General features: G+C 33.8%; 1 protein-coding gene across 1 annotated transcript; it reads left to right on the top strand.

Moving 5' to 3' along the window:
• Positions 1 to 11,289: 11,289 nt before the first annotated feature.
• On the top strand, positions 11,290 to 12,222 carry LOC100921268 (olfactory receptor 10J1-like). The gene has a single exon (XM_003770713.1). It carries the CDS (start codon positions 11,290 to 11,292, stop codon positions 12,220 to 12,222), a length of 933 nt encoding a protein of 310 aa, XP_003770761.1.
• The last annotated feature ends 4,555 nt before the right edge of the window (positions 12,223 to 16,777 follow it).

A 16,777-nucleotide genomic window follows, 5' to 3' on the forward strand; every position in this document is an offset into this window, starting at 1 on the left:
TTATCAATTAATAAATTAATAGCAATTTATAAGTGACGACTATGTGTCCGACACAAAGACTTTTAAGATAAGTATTTAATTCTCCCTCTGTATGCTCTTCTGTAGTCAGAATCATCATACCTTCACTTCAATCATTTATAAGTTTTCATCTCCCATGACTCTTCTCAATGTGGCTTCCTAGCCCAAATACAGAAAGAACTGATTAAAATTTTTAAGCTTAAAACCTAGATTCTCCTAAGGAATTAGTCAAGGGAAATTAATATATAGTGTACACACTAGGAAGAAAGAGACAATAATAAACTGGGACCTGGGAAAATGTTCAACTTCACTAGGATTCTGATATAATGAAAAAAACACTGATTATAATAACATCAGAATACCTAATTGGGGAGAAAGTAGTGGTATGACATGAACAAGCTTATGTTTTTAGAAAGCATTGAAATCTGAGTGCAGGAGATTAGATTGGAATGGAGAGAAACTTGAGGCAATCAGAAGAAAATCTTCCAAATACTCAAGAGTTATACAAAAGTAGATTGAGAGCTCCTAAATAGTATTAAGTTGTTGTACAAGTGAGGTCTTCAAAAAAAGGATTTTAGATGCTCATTTGTTGGAGATAGTGTAGAAGGAATTTCTGGGTTGGAATGTTCTCCAAAGTCTTTTCCAACTCTTAGATTCTATGATTCAAGCTATCTCTGGTGCTATCATCAATGTATTTACGGTCCTCTGGATTTTTTCCAATTTATTTATTTTCTTCCATTATGGTACCTAATATCAAGTGGTAAGACTAGAACCAAAAATAACAAGATTAGCCTCTCCCTCACATTAGATACCATGTATGTGGATAATTGTGGTTTAAGCATATATAAAAGTAATTTGAAAGAAACAAAAGTCTCTTTTACCTTAAACAGTTTAATGAACATTGAGTGATAGGAAGATCACTTAAGTCTTTAATCTCTTCCAAATCAACCCAATTCAAAGATGTCACAGTGTTCTTCAGCTTTGTTTTTGTTTCCTCTCTGTGTGTGTCTATCTGTCTTTGTCTGTCTGTTTCTGTCTCTTTCTGTTTTTTGTTCTTCCTTTCTTTCTCTTAGTCACCCCATTTAGGCTTTTCTTAGCAAAGATATTATAGTGGTTTCTCAATTCCTTCTCTAGCTTATTTTACAAAGAGGAAACTGAGGCAAACAGGATTGAGTGACTTAACTGGGGCTATGAAGCTATTTAATATGTGAGGTCAGATTTATACTCAAGAAGATGAGTTTTTCTGATTCCAGGTCCAACTTCCTAGTCATTTCACAGCCTTTCTACCTTTAAAGGACATATATTCTTCCTGACTCCAAGTTCTAACCACTGTATCTGTAACTGGTGATAGGAAAATTCTATCAAACTTTCAAAGAACAATGAATATTAATGATACAGATATTATTCTCAAAATATAACAAAGAACTTTATTAATCCCCCTTAATCAGACAATATAATCCTAGTACCTAAAACAGGATATGATAAAACTCAAAAGGAAACCCATGTGTTAATAGCAATAATGAATATTGATTTAAAATTTTTAAATAAAATGAAAAAAAGCCTATAGCAATTCATTCAATAAATTATTCATTAAGACGAAGCTGAATTTATACCAGGAATGAAAGGAGGATTCAACATTGGGTAAATAACAAATATGATAACATTTATAAATAAATAATAAAAAAACTAAATGAATGTATCAATTGAAAAACAACCTTTGACAAAGAACAACTTATTTACGCAAAATCTTACGAACTATGATCATAAAGGGATCTTTTTTCAATACAGTAATGTATCTATCTAAAAGCAAAAGCAAGCATTATATGGGATAGAAAGCACTAGAAGCTTTGTCATTAAACAATATATATATATATATATATATATATATATATATTCTTCCTGTTATTATTTTATATCATTCTAGAAATGTTTGAAATAGCATTAAGACAAGGAAAAGTATTAAGTACTAAAATATTAAGTATTAAGAATAGTATTAAAACAAGATAAATAAATTAAAGACAAAAAAGAGACAGGAACAACTATCTGTCCTAATTTGTTGATAGTTCACTTAAGGAAACTCCAATGAATTAACAAAGAAACTATTTGAGATAATTATTGCTTTAGCAAAGTTTCAAGTTACAAAATAGACAAAAATCAATAACATTTTTTATAATTTCAGTCAAATCCAAGAAGTGTAACTAGATAGAGAAATCCCATTCAAAATGAATACAAAATACCAAAGCCCATTCAATAAATTTAAATCTATAGAAAATTTTTCCTAAAGAAATAAAGAACAACTTACATAGCTGTAGGAATACATAATGATCATTGCTGGATTGTGCCAATATAATAAAAATAATGATATAATTCATATAGTTAAATTTATACCAATCAAACTTTCATAAAAAAACTGAGTAAAATAGAATTAAAATTGTATTTCAAAGGAAATAATAAAAAAGAGAGAAATGAAGGGAGAGAGCAATTCTTGAACTAAATCTATCACATATAGTTATTTATACAACTGGGGGCAGCTAAAGATGACAGAAAAAATAATGACGAATGTTGGAGGGGATGTGGGGAAAACTGGGACACTGATGCATTGTTGGTGGAGTTGTGAACCAATCTACCCATTCTGGAGCGCAATCTGGAATTATACCCAAAAAGTTATCAAACTGTGCATACCCTTTGATCCAGCAGTGATACTACAAGGCTTATACCCAAAGAGATACTAAAAAAGGGAAAGGGACCTGTATGTGCCAAAATGTTTGTGGCAGCCCTGTTTGTAGTGGCTAGAAACTGGAAAATGAATGGATGCCCATCAATTGAAGAATGGTTGGGTAAATTGTGGTATATGAATGTTATCGAATATTATTGTTCTGTAAGAAATGACCAGCAGGATGAATACAGAGAGGCTTGGAGAGACTTACATGAACTGATGCTGAGTGAAATGAGCAGAACCAGGAGATCATTATACACTTCAACAACGATACTGTATGAGGATGTATTCTGATGGAAGTGGATTTCTTCGACAAAGAGAAGATCTAACTCAGTTTCAATTGATCAATGATGGGCAGAAGCAGCTACACCCAAAGAAAGAATACTAGGAAATGAATATAAACTGTTTGCATTTTTATTTTTCTTCCCCGGTGATCTTTACCTTCTGAATACAATTCTTCTTGTGCAACAAGAGAATTGGTTCTGTACACATATATTGTATCTAGGATATACTGTGGCATATTTAACATGTATAGGACTGCTTGTCATCTGGGGGTGGGAGGAGAGAGGGGAAAAGTCGGAACAGAAGTGAGTGCAAGGGATAATGTTGTACAACATTAGGCATGGGCTCTGTCAATAAAAAATTATAATTATTAAAAAATAAAATAAAATAAAAACAACTTGGATCAGCTAGACGGCAAAATGGATAGAGCACTGGCCCTGAAATCAGGAGGACCCTAAGTCCAAATTTGGCCTCAGACACTTAATACTTACTAATTGTATGAGTCTAGGCAAGTCATTTAACCCCAACTGCCTTGCGAAAAAACAAATTTATAGAACCATAGAAATTTTAACTTTTTTTATTTCAAAATATAGAAATAGATCAATGGAACAGATAAGTGTCAAAAAAGAAAGGAAAGAAGAAAGGAAAAGGAAGAAGGAAGGAAGGCAAGGAAAGAAGACAAGGAAGGAAGACAAGGAGGGAGGAGAGAGAAAGAAACTAGAAAGTCTTTCTTGGCAAACTAATCTTCATTATGGGAGACAAAAGTGGGGATTTACAGTCCACCCAGTATGGTCTGAGACCTGAGTTATAGAATTCACAGTTATTTGTAGTTTATTTGTAGTTTGGTTCTCTTGTTTCCTGTATGATGTAAGCAGATCAGCTCAAGGCTCAAGCAAGTTAACCTAGGTTACTGACAAAAAGGAAGGCTCCAACTACATAAATAAATCTATCTTTGCATTTAGTTATTGTTGTTTTGGTGATAGCAAAAAAAAGTGCTAACAAAGTAGATGCTTCTCAATTGGGGAATGATTAAAAAGAAAAATTGTGGTACATGAATGTACTATAATATAACTATTGTTCTAGGTGGTTCAGTGGATAACAACAACATTTATATAACATTTACTATGTTATTGTGTCTTTTGAGCTACACAGTAACCCCATGAAGTAGATGCCATTATTATCTCTAATTTTAAAATGAAAAAAAAAAACCTGAAGCAGAGGTTAAAGCTAAATGATTTGCCCAAAGTCAGAGCTAATTAATAAGAATCTGAGACCAGATTTATTGTTGATAGGTCTTCCTGACTCTAGGCCCACCACTTTATTTACTATAGCACCTAGCTGCTTCAAGCTGGAGCATTGAATATTCAGGATTATTTTAAGGATGAAATGAAATAATGTTTGTAAATATCTTTGAAAAACTTGAAATACTATAAAATGCTAGATATTATCATCATCATAACAAAGGAAATTAGAAATATAGAATTCTTACATGAACTGATGCAAAGTGAAATAATCAGAGAAAATATATCTACAATGACTGCATAATATAAATGGAAAAAGCAATAATGACAAAACCATAAAAAATTAATGTTTCAAAATCATAAGAAACAAACTTGGCCCTAAAGAAAAGATGTGAAAAAAAATCAATCCATTACTTTGCAAAAATGGAAGATACATAAGTATAGAAGATTACATGTAATGGCCTATTTTTTTAGTGCATTCTTTGGTGGTGTTGTGATTTTTTTTCTTCTATCTCTCATATATATATATATATATATATATATATATATAAATTTCTTATGAAGGGTGTTTCTTTGGGAATGGGTTAGGAGAAATTATCTAGAGGAAAATTTTGGTAAAGCAAAAACAAAAATCAATAAAATTCTACTTAAAATATAAATACATTTAATAATTTTGAAGGTATTATATGACAATGTCATTTCACATTCTGAGAAAAAAATAAAATAAACAAATGCCCTTTTAGTACCCTAATGTCTTCATCTTCAAAGGTCATACAGAGAAACAAAAAAATAAATAAATAAAAAGTAGTTGAAAGTGGAGGGTTTTTTCTATTTTAATGTTTGCTGAAAAGGAAAAAAAAAGCAAGACTAAAGAAATTTGGGGAGGGAAGAGTGAGAGAGACAGAGACAGAGAGAGGGAGGGAAGGAGAGAGAGGGAAGAAGAAAGAGAGAAGGAGGAAGAGGGAGGGAGGGAGAGAGGAAGAGAAAGAGAGATAGGGAGGAGGAGAGGGAGATCTAAGCCAATAGATCACACCTAAGCAGTGTTCAGGGAATAATTGCAGTTGAAAGCAGCATTTGTATTAGGAACTGAAAGACATGCACTGGGTAAATTGATATACCACAGAAAGGGAAGTTCAGATGTCTACAAGGTTGGGCCCCTCTAAACTCAGCTATTCCAAAAATAACTTCATAAGGATTTCAGGAAGGGATAAAAAGACTTCCAGAGTTAAGCTCTGTGAGTTTGCCTCATAAGGCATTTTCTTAATTTGAACATACTCTCCCAAAGAACTCTGTGTGTACAAAAAGGAAGAACATGACTCTGAGTTAAGAGGATAGTTCTGTAACAATTGTTCTTACTGTATCTCTTTTGTAAATACCATTTCTGAAAACTAATTAACTCTGTATATGATCAATGGAAACACTTTGGGGGAAAATACTAAAAAAAAATTTCTTCATGATTATTCCATAGAACATTAAGAGTAGTAAATGCCAGCCATTCTCTGAAGATCTGGTCCTCCAGTAGCAGTGAGAGTGTGAAAAGCAATCCTAGAAAAGATACATCAAATGGAAATTATGAGATCTGCTTTCCTGGACATTTCTTATGCTTTCAGAATCTCATTGATCTAGGAAATATATTCCATAGGCTTTAAAAGACAGGAATGATAACCCAACGAGGGTATTGATGGATGTGTGATGTCTAGATTTCATTGATTTTAGGATAATGAAATACCGCAATCCCATTAGATTATCCAGTGTTAAGAGATTTGGGTACAGCAACCAACAGATTTCCTCTGAAATATTCTTTTGGTCTCATTTTCCTTGAGCTGTTTTGATATTGGTATGGAAACAATCTAGGATTAATGATCATTCTCTAACATGGGATCAGGAGTGTAATTTCCCAAGTCTCATCTTTCTTCAGTGCTCCTTGACACCTGAACCAAGACAAAACTATGGCAGGGGATTGGGAACCTGTTGCATTCCATGTACAAATAACATGAGTTTTAATATATGGGAGTATCAAACTAAAGACCTGTTCATGAAGACACATGGGAATTGGTCACTGGCTAGAACTGGAAGAGGGAAGGACTAGATTTTTTTTTTCTGTTGAGGCATAGACTAGGTAAATTCAAGGAGGGGACTTCAAATTTCTATGGGCTAAAATTTGATGGCTTTGCTATTCAATGTTTCTGTTTCTCCATCACTCATGTCTTTTTTAAAAGAAATTTTTCATAGTGGGGTTAAATTCTAAAATTTAAGTTATCCCTGCTGGTCAGTAATGAAGTGCAAACAGTTCTACTTTCCCAAAGGCATTCATTCCTAATGAGGCCTCCTGAGATAAGAACTCAGTCTCTGTTTTCAATTGTATCTATATATCCCTGAATCTCTCTTAGAGTAAACTCTCTGGAGGCCTGAGTCAGACAGATCATTACCCTTCTGGGAGCCAAAAAGGTAAAAATATTGGGAAGGTATGCTTTAAAAGACCTCATCCACTCCTGATATATCTCCTCAGTTTCTCAGGCACGGATAGTCACAGGTCTCTTTTGTCACCCACAGAGAGGTGGAATGTCCTTATTTTGACTGTTTCATTTCCTCTTATAATCTCAAGACTCTCTTCTTGCTCATTTACTTTGCATAGGTCCAGCCATAGCACCATCTAAAGCCTTGCATAGGAGACTTCCCTTCTCATAATCATCCCTTAAGGTTAGTAAAAAGTAAGTGATTATTGATGGAAATAGATGAGAATTAAATCCACTTTAGGTTTTCTAAACTGCTCCCCCTTCTTCCAAACTGTGAATTACAGAGTTTAGACAACATTCCAATTTTCATGCCCAAAAGTGTTTCATGGTTTCATTTGTGAATATTGTGAGATCTAAAGAAACAAAGCTTATTATCCTTATTATAGTTTTCTTTGACATGACTAGAAACTGGGAATATATTGATGAGAGGAAAAGCAAGTTGGCTCTTTATCCATCAATATCATCTGACATTAGAGCCTCTAGGACCTTGGTTAGACACTGTGCCTTTACATTAATATCTAGGGCAGTGGCGTTACAAGGCTTAATGTGATCATAAAAAAGTCACTTCACTTTGCTGGGTCTTGGTTTCCTTAAATGTAAATTAAAGGAGTTGGATCTGATAGTATTATAAACTTCTCAGAGCATGAAAGCAATACATTATGACGCAGAATTTCTCATTAATATTATTTTTATTTTTATTATGTTCAACCAGGGTTAAGAGTCTGGGTGGGAGCTAATTGTATATAAGTTGTAAGATTACTGAATGGTCATAGGAGATGAGCTGAAAGTAATATTTATTAGTTGTGTAGCCTTAGACAAGACAAAAGTAATTAAAACCTCTCTGTCTCAGTTTACTTATCTGTAAATGGGGAAATAGTTATATTTGACACATATAGAAATTTATGTTAATAAGCCTTTTGTATACATTTTCTCATTTGATTCTTTCAACAACACTGTGCAAAGTTACTATAAGGATTATTATTTTCACTTTATAGATAAGAAAACTGAAGCTCAGAGAAGTTCAATCATTTACTGATGGTCACAGAGGTAGGAAAGAATTAGAAGCACAATGTGAGTAAGATCTCTTCAGACGTCATGTTACATACTCTTTTCACCATACCCTTCAGCTCAATTTTTACAAACAACTCTGAAAAGTTGTTATGAGAAAAGAAAAGGCTTTTATTTAGTGTCTACTATGTGCCAGGAACTAGGCTGAGTGCTTTAAAAATATTACCTCATTTTATTTTCACAGCAACCTTGCAAGAAAGACACTGATATTCTCCCCATTTTACATATGGGGAAACTGAGGCAATCAGTAGTTAAGGAACTTGCTCAGGGTCACACAACTAATAAATGCCCTAAACTATATTTGAACTCAGGTCTTCCTGTCTCCAAGCCCAGGGCGCTATGCACTAAACAATAGAACTGCCAAAAGAAAGAAGAAGATAGGAGAGAAAAAAGAAAAGAAGAAAAGAAAAGCAAGAGGAGGAAAGGGGAAGAAGGAAAAAATGAAAGGGGAAGGAAGGAGATGGAAAAGGAAAGGAAAGGAGGATGGTGGGAAAAAGGTGGAGCAATGGTCATGATGATGATGATACTGGAAAATCCAGATATACTAGTGAGCAGAGGTTTCTAAGCAGACTCCTTTTTATCAGTTCCTTACAAAATCAGCCTATAAATCAATAAGAATTTATTAGAATTTATATGTCAAATGCTTCACTAAGCATTGGAGCTACAAAGATGAAACTACAATAGTTTCTTTCTTCAAATTTTGCCACACATTCTTTTTGCCATCATTGCCTCATGCCTGGACCTTTGCCATTTGGTCTGTCTTCTCTTCACTCCATTATATCCTCCACTGAGCTATCATGTGATCTTTATAAAAAGTAGAGTTTTCACACATACACACACACACACACACACACATATATATATATATACACCAAACTCCAGTAGTTCCCTACTCATATCCACATCTGGACAGCTGTTGTTTTCCCCCTAAAGCTCCATTTTTACTCAATATATTTTATAACTATCACTTTTTTCTGTGGATTTCCCTATTCAAAAATGAGGTTTTTAAGGGCAGGAACTGTTTTGTTTCTCTCTGAATCCCCCAAGCTTAACACAATGATTGAAACATAATTATTATTTGATAAATGCTTGTGGTTGACTAACAACTACTAAAAAATTGGGCATTGAGGATGGGGTTAAAATAAGGGGAATGTGGTCATGTTTGTAGGTAGTTAGGAAAGAGTTAACCCTGGATGAAACTTGTCATTCATTTCCTATGCTTCCTTTTTAAAATTAAAATCACATTAAATTAAATTAAAAATCCTAGTAGATTTTTAATTTCTTGACTAAATGCATCTCAGGAATAAGATTATTTGCATAGGTGTAAACTACTGCCTCCATAGTGTTCTTCTCATTGTTCATTGAAGCCATATGAACTTCTAGGCTTTCATGTTCATGCAGATATCCTCCCTCTCTGTTCTGTTTTTCTAAATCTCATCATTTCCCTAAAGCCTAGCTGAACTCACACTCCCCCATGAAACTTTCCTTAACCACCTCAGTCCAAAGTTTCTTTCTTCCAATTTCTTTTTTTAATCAAATATTTTTATTTTCCTCAGTTGCATGTAAAACAATTTTTACATTTGTTTTTTAAACTTTGAGTTCCAGATTCTCTCCTTCCTCCTCACCCATTAAGGAGGAACATGTGAAGTTATGCAAGACATTTACATAAGTCATGTTGCTATAGAAAATATAGATCTCCCCTAAACCAGAGAAAAATAAAATTTAAAAAAAGAGTATGTCTCCATCTGTTTTCAAATTCAATCAGTTCTTTCTTTGAGTGTGGATAGAATTTTTCATTATAAGTCCCTCAGAGTAGTATTGGATTATTATATTGCTCTCCTGGAGTTTTCTACAGGGTTTCTCCCCCATTCTTTCAACAGATGACCTTGTGGCATATTTTACAGAGAAAATAAAGGCCATTCACCAGGAGCTCCCTTTGCTCCCCTTCTTTAGCTCTTCATTATTCCAGTCTCTCATGAAGACATACTTTTCAACAAGGCTAATTGTGCTCCTTGTCCCCTTATTCCTAATTTTTTCAGGTCTCTTCTGTCAGATTGCCCCCAACAAAAACAACAACAAAAAAAATCTCCCTGTTATCTTAAACTTTTTCCAGGGTCTTAGTTTGGCCATAGATGAGATGGGATAGGCAAGAAGTTAAAAGATTCAGAGTCAAAAGCAATGTGACATTGAACGGATGGACTGTCATCAAGTTTAGGAAGAGAGTCTTGTGAAGTCAGAGCAAGATCTTGACAAAGAACTGAAGGTGGAAAAACTAGAGATCACAATGAAGATGAAGTATCAGTCAAGGAAGGCGAGATTGAGAGGAAGAGATGGAAGATACATTATTTTAGAATTCTTGGTCATGGATGTAGAGGAGATCAAAAGTGTGACCCTCCTTGTGTGGGTGTAGTGAGAGAGCTGAGGAAATTGATGACCTGGTAGTTAAAGATATTTAATGGACTTCAACATATATACTGAAGGCTGATGGCTTGCAATGTATCAGAAAAATTCTTTAGGCTTAATAAAAATATGTTCAGTACAATTGGGAGTAAGTAGACCTAAAGTGAGGTAACTTAGTTCCATACTTGGCCCTGTCACAAATTACCTGTGTAAGCTTAAGTAAGACATTTACTTATCTGTGTGAGTTTAGACATTCTGTGCTCATTTTTTAACAACTGTCAAATGGGTATAATAAATATTTAGCTTTCCGAGTTTCACAGAGTTTTCATAAAGATTAAGTGGGATGATGCATGGATATGCTTCAAAAAGTTTAAATATACAAATGTAATCTTCAATTATAAATCATCCAGTTTTATCTTCAAAAGAAATAGCAGTTTACAATCTATCAAATATTATCTCCTCTTTCATAAACTTAAAGATGTGAATTTTGCTCACACTCCCTTAACCTCTTTATCTCAAAGATATTATCATTTTCTCATAGGTAACATTTTTGAGTGCTCACTTCACCAATTCAACTAACATGTCCCTTCACCACACCAGCTTTCCTTAACTTCCTCTATTATTCATTAGTCCAGTGTCCCCTCCATATAGTTTCAAATATTATGCTTTTGGATGCTTTGCCACTACTTCTCTACTTCTAGTTATGTCTTAATGGGATGTCTCATCCCTGCCATCGACAAGAAAATTCCCTGAACATTAGGACTTTGGCTTCTTCCCTTGAATTACCCTTCTTCCCACCACTAATGTCCCTATGTTCCCCTGGATCATTTGCTTATTTCCTTTTGTTCCTGTTACTGCATCTTTTAAACTTAGGTATATGTATGTATTTGTTCTCCTCCTCCATTAGATAGTGAAGAACCCCAGGTCAAGAATTAGTACAAAGCAGGACTCCACTCAAGATGCATATATGGGAGGAAGAAAGAGGAGGTATTTGTTATTCTGTGATGTTGACTGACTTTTCATATCTTTCAGTACTGAAGGTCACTTAATGAAGGCAAAGAATCACTCAGAGGTGAGTGAATTTGTTTTCCAGGGATTCTCAAACTTTCAAGAACTTCAGGTTATTCTCTTTGTAGTGTTTTTGACTCTGTACATCTTAACCCTAGCCGGCAATGTAATCATTGTGGTTATCATCCGTATTGATCGTCACCTCCACACTCCTATGTACCTCTTCCTGAGTATCTTGTCAACTTCAGAGACCTTCTATTCTCTGGTTATTATCCCTCGGATGCTGTCTAGTCTCGTGGGTCTTAGCCAGTCCATTTCTTTCATGGGCTGTGCCACCCAGATGTTCTTCTTCCTTGGTTTTGCCATTACTAACTGCCTGCTTCTAGCAGTGATGGGATATGATCGATATGTAGCCATCTGCAACCCGCTCCGTTATTCTGCTATCATGAACTGGAAGGTCTGTGCCCTGATGGCATCTTCAGTTGCTATTACAGGGTTCTCTCTGTCACTTGTCCAGGCTGTGGCCATCTTCCGATTGCCATTCTGTGATCCACTTATTGAGCATTTTTTCTGTGATGTCCGGCCTGTACTAGATCTGGCTTGTGTGAACACATTTATCAATGATATTCTTACCTTGATCATCAGTCTTCTAGCCATTACAGCACCTGCCACTTTCCTTTTTGTCTCCTACATTCTCATCATCTCCACCATCTTGCAGATTGCCTCAGCTGCAGGACGACAAAAGGCCTTTGCCACATGTGCTTCCCATCTCACAATGGTCATTATACACTATGGCTGTGCCTCCATTGCCTACTTCAAACCCAAATCAGAGAATACTAAAGACCAAGACCAGCTGATTTCTGTGACATACACCGTCATCACCCCTCTGCTAAATCCTGTTGTTTACAGCCTGAGGAATAAGGAAGTCAAGGATGCCCTGAAACGAGCTCTGGGGAGGAAACCCCTTTCTTAGTGTCACTGTAAGGACTGGATGACCTTAACCCAAGAGTTGGATGATTTCTCATGCTGCCAGAAAATTGTGCAGTTTTCTGGATTAAGGCAGCTAGAAATTTGGAGAAGTCCAATTTAATATCACTTGGGCCAAAAGCAGGACAAAACTGCCAAATTCATCCCACATTCTTAAACTCTGAAAATATGCCAAAGGCATTGGGTTATCCTTTTGGCCACTGTATAAATGTCTTCTGTTGTTGGTTATAAGATTCTCATAATGTCAATGAATGTTTTTTGTAGATTTTTAGATGGATTTTTATATTAAATTGACGAAATGTAATTATCCAAACTATAGATATAGCACTCTAGAAAAATGAAGAGGTTAACTTCAAATCCATGTCCGTAAAATGATTACAAATGGTATGTTGTTCAAATTGATCAAAGAGTTTTTCATTGTGTAACTAGATTTTCCCTTTCACTTCCACAAAGATATAAACTACTCTAAGATTCCTCTCATCTTTAATTACCTTAAGCTAATCTCAGAATCACAGAACTATAGCATTTTGGAGTTGGAAGGGAGCTCATTAGGCATATAGTCTAATCAGTAAGCAAAATTAAATTGACATTATAACTATCCAACTACTCTTGACTATTACTAGTTCTGAACAGTCCAAAAATTTATGCTCTGGATTGGAAGAGAACAAAAACTTTATGTACAAAAATCATAATAACAATAAATTTACTTATAATAAAAATAATTCACTTTACCAAAAAGAGATATTATTATCTTGTGCATCTGCTAAATTATCATGGCAGTTATATTAGGTCCAAAAAATGTTCCAGTCTTCTTCTCTAGTGTACATCGTTCTCTTCATCACAAGATCATTGGAAATGGCTTCAATCATCTCATTGATGAAAACAGCCACATCCATCAGAATTGATGTTTGTATAATCTTGTCGTTGCCATGTATAATGATCTCTTGGTTCTGCTCATTTCACTCAGCATTAGTTCATGTAAGTCTCTTTAGGCCTCTCTGAAATCATCTGCTGATCATTTCTTATAGAATAATAATATTCCATAATCATTAATACAGCTTATTCAGCCATTCTCCAACTGATGGGCATCCACTCAGTTTCCAGTTTCTTGCCACTACAAAAAGGGCTGCCACAAAAAAGTTTTGCACATGTAGGTCCCTTTCCCTCCTTTATGATCTCTGAGTGTAGATCACAACTCTTGCTGTTGTTTGCTTCCATTTTGTTTTCTTTCTTATTTTTTCCCTTTTTGATGTGATTTTTCTTGTTCAGCACAATAATATATATACATATACATACTATATTTCTAATATGTTTAACATATATTGGATTACTTACCATCTGGGGAGGGAGTGGGAGTAAGGGAGGGAATTTGGAACACAAGGTTTTGCAAGGGTCAATGTTGAAAAATTATCAATCCATATGTTTTAAAAACAAAAAGTCTTTAATATAAAAAAGAAAAATGTTCCACAGGTCAGTAAGAATAACCAGAGTACGATCTCACATAGACTAAGCTTTTAATAACCTTGATCCTCTAGAGTAACCAAGCCCTTAGTATGACTTCCTTAACCTTTTAAAGGAAAACCATATCAGCTTATTTAGAGAAAATATAATTCTTAATACAGTAAGTAGCAGTAATCCAACCTAGGCTTAAAAACCTCCAATGAGAAGGAATTCATTTTCATGCTAAGTAACCAATTCCATTTTTAGATGGCTCTGATTATTAGGAAGTGTTTTTCTTGAAATAAAGACTAAATTTGTCCTTTTTGCCACTTTCATTAATTGACCATGTATTAGGACATAAAACCTCACAATCAAATGAAAAAAGGCAGAAATAGTAAACACTCCCTTTTTAGACAACAATGCAATAAAAATTATATTCAAAAAAGGACTAGGGAAAGATAGATTAAAAACTAAGTGGAAATTAAATTGCCTAATTTTTAAAAATCAGTGATTCAAACAACAAATCACTGAAACAATCCATAATTTCATATAAGAAACTGAATATAATGAGACAACATACCAAAACCTATGGGATACAGTCAAAGCTAGTTCTTAGGAGAAAATTTATATCTCTAAAGAACTACATAAATATAATAGAGAAAGAAGAGATCAAAGAATTAAGCATGCAACTAAAAAGTTAGGAAAAGAACAAATTAAAAACCGTAAATTAAATACCAAATTAAAAATTTTGAAACTCAAAGGAGAGATTAATAAAATAGAAACTAAGAAAACTATTGAACTAATAAACAAAACTAAGGGTTCATTTTATGATAAAACAAAATACATAAACCTTTGGTTAATTTGATTAGAAAAAGGGAAGAAAAAAAAAAACAAACAAATCACCAGCATCAAAAAAGAAAGGGGAGAAATTACCACCAATGAAAAACAAATTAAAGAAATAATTAGGAGATATTTTGCCCAACTCCATAGCAAGTCTGACAAGCTAACCAAAATTGATGAATATTTTCAATAATATAAACTGCCCAGGTTAACAGAAGAGGAAATAAAATACTTAAATAGTCCCAGTTTAGAAAATGAAATTGAACAAATCATCCAAAGAAATCCATAAAAAAAAAATTCTCCAGTGCCAAATGGATTCACAAGTGAATTCAATGACATTTAAAGAACAATTAATTCCAATACTATGTAAATTATTTGGAAAAATAGATAAATAGTACTGCAAAATTCTTCCTATGATACAAATATGGCACTGATACCTCAACCAGGGACGGCCAAAACAGGGAAAGAAAATTACAGACCAATCTCTCTAATGAATATTGAGGCAAAACATTTAAATAAAATATTAACAGAGAGATTACAGCAACTGATCAACAAGCTAGTACACCATGACCAAGTGGGATTTATACCAAGAATGCGGGGGTGTTTCAATATCAAGAAAACTATTACCACAATCAACCATCTCAATAAGAAAAATTATATGCTAACAGAAATTATATGCTAACCTCAATAGATGCAGAAAAAGCTTTTTGACAAAATACAGAACCTATTCCTATTAAAACATGAGAAAATATAGGGAATAAAGAGATCTTTCCTTAAAATAATAACCAGTATCTATCCAAAACTTACAGCAAGCATTATTTGTAATGGAGAGAAGCTGGACGCATTCCCAATAAGATCAGGAGTTAAACAAGTATGCCCATTATCACCACTACTATTCAATATTGTACTAGAAATGTTGACTTTGTCAATAAGAAAAGAAAAAGAAATTAAAGAAATTAGAATTGGCAATGAGGAAATAAAACTATCACTCTTTGTAGATGATATAATGATATACTTAAAGAATCCTAAAAAAAATCATTCAAAAACCTACTGGATACAATTCACAGTTTTAGCAAAATTACAGGATATAACAAATCCAAAAAAATCATCAGCATTTCTAGATATTACTGACAAAGCCCATCAGGAAGACATTGAAAAAGAAATTCCACTTACGATTACTGTAGACTAAATAAAATACTTGGGGATCTACCTGCCAAGAAAAACTCAAGAATTGTATGAACACAATTACAAAATACTTCTCACTCAAATAAAATCAGATCTAAACAAGTGGAAAAATATCTGGTACTGCTAAGCCACTATCTTTTATATTTTTTTTCATTGATTTCCTTGATATACTTGACCTTTTGTTATTCCAGATAAATTTTGTTATTCTTTCTACTTCTCTAAAATAATGTTTTGGCAGTTTTGTTGGTATGGCACTGAACAAGTAGACCAATTTAGGCAAAAATGTCATTTTTATTATATTAGCCCAGCCTACCCATGAACATTTTATAGTTTTCATTTTATCATTATCCCTTTATGTCAATGTTGCAAGGGATGTGTAAAAACTGTGATACTAATGCATTGTTGGTGGAGTTGTGAAATGATCCAAACATTCTGAGCAATCTGGAACTATGCACAAAGGGCTATCAAACTGTACACACTCTTTGACCCAGGAGTGCTATTTCTAGGTCTGTATCTCAAGGAAATCATAAAGATGGGGAAAGGACCCACATTTACAAAAATGTTTGTAACAGCTCTTATTGTGGTAGCAAAGATTTGAAAAAGTAGTAGATGCCCAAATGGGGAATGGCTGAAAGAGTCATGGTATATGAAAGTAATGGAATATTATTTTTATATTAAAAAATGATAAACAAGCTTGATTATAGAAAGGCTTGGAAAGATTTGCACGTACTGATGCTGAGTGAAACAGGCAGAACCAAGAATGCATTGTACACAATAATTCAACATAACATTGAATATGCAGTGATCAACTATGAAAGGGTGATTGTTTTCAGTAGTTCAGTGATTCAAAACAATCCCAATAGATTTTGGACAGAAAATGACATCTGCAACCAGAAAAAGAATTATGGAGACTGAATGTAAATAAACACATGCTATATTCATTTCTTTTTTTCTATTTTTTTAATCTCTCCCATGGTTTTTCCCTTTTGCTCTGATTTTTATCTCCCAACATAATTCATAAAACAATATGTATTAATATATATATAAAATAAAATATACATTATATGTGAGTTATT

Source organism: Sarcophilus harrisii, chromosome 4 (genome assembly GCF_902635505.1).
Source record: "Sarcophilus harrisii chromosome 4, mSarHar1.11, whole genome shotgun sequence".
NCBI lineage: Eukaryota > Metazoa > Chordata > Mammalia > Dasyuromorphia > Dasyuridae > Sarcophilus > Sarcophilus harrisii.